Source organism: Dasypus novemcinctus, chromosome X (genome assembly GCF_030445035.2).
Source record: "Dasypus novemcinctus isolate mDasNov1 chromosome X, mDasNov1.1.hap2, whole genome shotgun sequence".
In the NCBI taxonomy this organism is placed as follows: Eukaryota; Metazoa; Chordata; class Mammalia; order Cingulata; family Dasypodidae; genus Dasypus; species Dasypus novemcinctus.
In genome coordinates, this window is record NC_080704.1 from 134177451 (window position 1) to 134182519 (window position 5069).

The window sequence follows — 5069 nt, forward strand, 5'->3', positions numbered from 1 at the left end:
GTTGTTCTTATTTTATTTCCTTGTTGTTGACTAAGTTCACTTGAAGGAAAATATTAGGAACAGAGAAAGCCAAAGAGTAAGTAAAAAATATATAAATAGTAGCATTGATAAATGTTAACAGAGATCTTTGAGAATGGCTATTAGACTCCTGTAAGCTGTGTAGAGTTATAAGAATAAGAAAAGTGATGTATGCACAATTAGACAGTAAACTGAATATGAGGAAGAATATAGTTTGAATTAAAAGGCCAATGTAGTCAGGAGAGAGGGAAAGAGAAAAGAAAGGACAATAATATAAAGAGTGAATAAAAGACAGAAAACAGAACAAAGGTATTAGAGATAAAAAATGAGATATATTGGGGGCCAAAAAAGTGAGGTGTAATGTAAGAGAAACAATAAACTATGGAGGATAGAAAGATGTAGAGGAAAGGGGATGGCATTGGTAGACAAAATCAGTACACATGGAAAAGAGGAAATCAAGTGTAAGGAAACACACCAAATGTGTAACACTCTCTGCAGCACCTAATATAAAAAAAGGAAGAGAAAGAAAAAAATGGAAAAAGGGGGAAACATGCAAGAAAAAGAAAAAGAAAAAGAAAAACAGGCCATGGGGGGATAAAAAGAAAGGAAAACAAGAAAACAAACCAATGAAAAAGACCAGACAAAGTTTCAAGCAAGGAATCCTCTTTGCTGTCAAATAAAATGCTTAGGAGTCTGAACTTCCACCTTTCTCCTGTCCTCACTTCCCTCTATCCCAGGGCAGCAGGAAAGGTGTGTGAAGGGTCTGGTAGGAGATTCAAGTTGGTCCTTGGTGAACCAAATCACCACAGGAAACAATGATTCTTAATTTCCAGAGAATGAGAACCCATACCTCACCAGGAAAACCAAATATGCTATTGGAAGCTTGCAAAGCATGTCCTACTGTCCTTCTCCCTTACGTGTGATACATGAGGGCTTGTTGATTTTCTGACTCCACTTCATCCCAGACCAAGTTTCCTATTCCAAGGCATTTAGGCAAATTAGGCTTTCTTACCAAATTCACCTCTCCTTTCTTTTCAGACTCTCCCCAAACCAGCTGGTATACTCCTCCAAGCCTCCCCCCCCCTTTTTGAAAATTGAACATATGCTCCTTTGGCCCCTGTGCACCTCCCACCAAATCCCTCCCACTCATGGAGTCAGCCCCATACTGGATGGCTTGGGTATTCCCGGATCTCAGGGAACATTGAATTCAGGAAAAAGGAGTCACGGATATTTCAGATTCAGGGTCTGTGGAACATGGGCTATGGGGCCTTAGGGTACAAGGACCTGGGGAACATGCATCTGGAGAACACAGGGCTTGGGAATGCTGCTACACAACCAACAGTTTTCAAGGAGCTCTGTGACTGCCAGTCCTAAGGGTAAGGGTCCCGCCTTCCCAAAACTTCCAACCTTAGTGTTAGAAACCCGCAATTCTACCTTGAGTAAGCACTACTTTTGTAGTGACTCTCCAAATCAACGTCCAGACACCTCATGCCTTGCAAACCCCTGAAACAGCCAGCTCTGACAAGATTCCAACACTACACAGATGGTCATTTGCAGGAGAGATTTTGAGGTGCACTCATTCAGATGTCATCTTGCCCCCTCTCTGTTTATTTTCTTAACAGTGTATTTTCTTTCCACTTTTAACAGCTTTATTAAGAATTAGTTTACATATTGTACAATTCACCCATTTTAATTGTACAGATCAATGATTTTCAGTAAGCAGTACAGTTGTGGAGACATCACTCCAGTCCAGCTTTAGGATTTTTATACATAAAGTTCTCTCATGCCCATATATAAACACTCTTTACTCCCTCCTCAAGTCCCAGGTAAATATTGTTATGATTTCTAGTGTCTGTAGTTTTGCTTTTTCAACAGAGTTTAATAAAAATAAAAACATGCCATTCATAGACTTTTATTTATAGCTTCTTTCACTTAGCATAATAATTTTTTCACTTTTCTCTTCCCAATAGATTTATTTTTTCTTTCTTTATTTTTTAATGTTACATTTAAAAAATATGAGTGTTGCTGCCTCCCTCCACCCCTTCCCCCAGCCTTTGTTATCTTCTTCTTCCAGCCGTTGCTTCCTTCCCGCCAGTCCCGCCCACGTTGCCAACATATAATCTGCCTTCTTCCTTGGCCACTGCTTGCCTCATAGCCACCTGCCCAGCCCCGCCTATCCATTATCACCCCTAGCCAGCCCGCCCTAGCTCCAACCCCTCCCTCTACCCAACCATATATAACTAAGTGTACTCTCTCAATAAATTAGACTTGCGCATAGACCTTGTCTCCGTGGTTTCTTCCATCTGACCGCACGTGCCCTCCAAGCCTTGAGCCACCCGTTGCCGCCCCGGTCAGGCCGTGGCGTAGGCCCGACCCCCGGCAGCCATCCGCCGGCAATACTCCAGCGGTAGCAGAAGTCCACACAACAATTGGCGCCCGTACAGGGACTCCGCTCCCTTCTGTATGCGGTGGAGCGACATCTTCGCGTTCCTGTTTGGCCGGCCAGCCGCTCGACCTCCCACACGGGACCCATCGCCGTCCTCCCGTGCCGCCGCTCAAGGTAGGGACTCTCCGGCGTTGTTCCCTCCCTCTTCGCCATCCCAGCCCACCCGTGAACCTAATCCGGCCCTCAACAACAGCGAGTCTACCCCCCTCCTAAACCCTCCGTCACAATGGGAGCCTCTCTCTCGTCCCGCCAAGTCCCTCAAGTACGTTTACTCGCGGTCCTTTTAGAAACTCACCACGTGAAGGTCTCTCTCCGTCAACTACAGCGGTATTGGGACCTTCTCCTACCCTTTAACCCTTGGCTCGTCACCTGTGCTCTCTGGAGCCCAGAGACTTATGAACGTTTAATTCAGCGGGTAACGTCTGCTATGGAGCAAGAACGCAAGCAGTTTCCCCCTGGCCTTATCCCGGCTCTTGTCGCTATCCGCGCCTGTCTCCAAGGCGTGCCCTCCCCTGCCTCCGCTCTCGCCTGTGAGCCTAGCCACCCTCTCACTTGCGACCCTGATGGAGACGACGATACCCGCTCTCTGCCCGCCCAGCTCGAGGCTGCACTCGAACTGAATCCCCCCACAGCCTCTGATCCAGACCCCATTCAAGATGGCGACCTTCCGCCTTCTTCCTCCCTGACCGCGCCCTGCAAACAATGCCAACATGGCGTGCTTCCTCCTTCTTCTTCCTCTGCGCCGTCTTCCCGCCTCTACCCGCCTCTTTCTGTCTCGTCACCATCCGGCCCCACCCCGTATGCCTGCCGGCCGCCATTTTCCGCTAAACCGGAAGAGCCTCCGGCGCCATCTTGGCCTGTGCCCGGAAGTGACGCGGCTACCCCGCCATCTTGGCCTGTGCCCGGAAGTGACGCGGCCACCCCGCCATCTTGGCCCGTGTCCGGAAGTGACGCGGCCACTCCGCCATCTTGGCCCGAGTCCGGAAGTGATGTCAGGCATGACGTCTCCATGCCGCCATCTTGGCCAGTCAAAAACACAGTTACTGCCGCGCCATCCTGGCCGGCGCCCGTTAGCACTGCCAATGCCTCACCTCCATGGCCCGCTTCATCTCCCGCCTTCCCCAGCAATAGCGGGAGCATCGTGAACCCCTCTCCGCTGGCGTACGACACCGCCTTTCTCACCCCTCCCACTCCGCCTCTGGCTCAGATGTTCCCCCTTAATCCCGTTCGCACTCCGCAGAACCCACAAGCGTGGAGCCCCTTTTCTCCCAAAGACATCCAAATGCTCCGCAACGCGATAAAAGAGGATGGCCTTGCCAGTCCTCATGCCCAAGACATTCTCAAGCGTATGGCCATCCCTCGCTGCATCCCTTACGACTGGATCTCTCTAGCCCGAGCGGTTCTCTCCCCCGGGCAATTCATTGACTGGCGAGCCCATCTCGGTGTCCTAATCGACAATCAGATTGCTGACAACGTGCGTCAGGGTGTGCATTACCCTGCAGACGCATTTCTCGGGTTTGGCCCTTACGGTGATCCCAGCACCTACACTGCCACCCCGCCTGGGTTTTTCCTCCAGCTCCGTGACTGTGTTTTTCAAGCCTTCCGTTCGTGCGCCGCGGCCACCCCAGAGCCTCTCATGAAGCTCTTCCAAAGACCGGAGGAGCCGTTCAACGAGTTCGTAGCTCGTGTGCAAGCCGCTGCAGAAAGGCAAGTTGTCGGCAACACAGCCTGCGAGTCCTTCGTTAAGGACATCCTACAAGAGGGGGTTAACCCAGCTTGCAAAGCCATCATCCGCCCCCTGCATGACAAGCCACTCCAAGACTGGGTCCTCGCCTGCTCCGGAGTGTCTGGGCAAACTTCTGCGCTCGCAACAGCTATCGTCGCTGCAGTTCAAACAACCAACACCTGCTTCCGCTGCGGCCAATTAGGCCACTTCGCTCGTGAGTGCCCCAACCTTCCAGCCCCACCACAGCCAGTAGCCCAGCCTATAGTGCCACCGCCGCGCCCTGCTCCTGCCGCCCGACCGCCCTCCACCCCCTGCCCGCGCTGTGGAAAAGGGTATCATTGGGCACGCGACTGTCGTGTTCCAAGACAGCCTTTAAACGGGCGATGGGGCAGGCCTCAGCCCCTCTCCCAAGAGGCCCTCCGGAAAGCTCCAAAACCATAATGTGGACAATGCCTATTAGACATCACCAAAAACCTTCATTAGAGATCAAAATAGATGGGCAATGGCTTGATGGACTTTTAGACTCTGGTGCTGAGATCTCTTGTGTTCCCTTCGAAATCGCTGCGTTCAATCACTGGCCCCTCGAGACTGGCCCTCAAGTCATAGGTGCCATGGGAGCCGCTACCTCCTGGAGAACATCCCAGCCCCTGCACTGGAGCGACTGAGAGGGACACGAAGGCCAAATTTGCCCGCTCGTTCTCTCTTCAGTCCAAACCATCCTGTGGGGGAGAGAGGTCCTCAGCCAGCTAAAAGCTCGAATCACTACAGAAACCTTTTTAGCTGCGCTGCCCCCCCCTCATAGGGGCCACTGCTCCCATCTCAAGACCTGACCCTATCCCTCTGGAATAGGACACAGAGGAGCCCATCTGGGTCGAGCAG

General features: G+C 51.2%; 1 protein-coding gene across 1 annotated transcript; it reads left to right on the forward strand.

The window, feature by feature from the left end:
* Window positions 1-2690: 2690 nt before the first annotated feature.
* Window positions 2691-4631, forward strand: LOC139438006 (endogenous retrovirus group K member 8 Gag polyprotein-like). The gene has a single exon (XM_071212981.1). It carries the CDS (start codon window positions 2691-2693, stop codon window positions 4629-4631), a length of 1941 nt encoding a protein of 646 aa, XP_071069082.1.
* The last annotated feature ends 438 nt before the right edge of the window (window positions 4632-5069 follow it).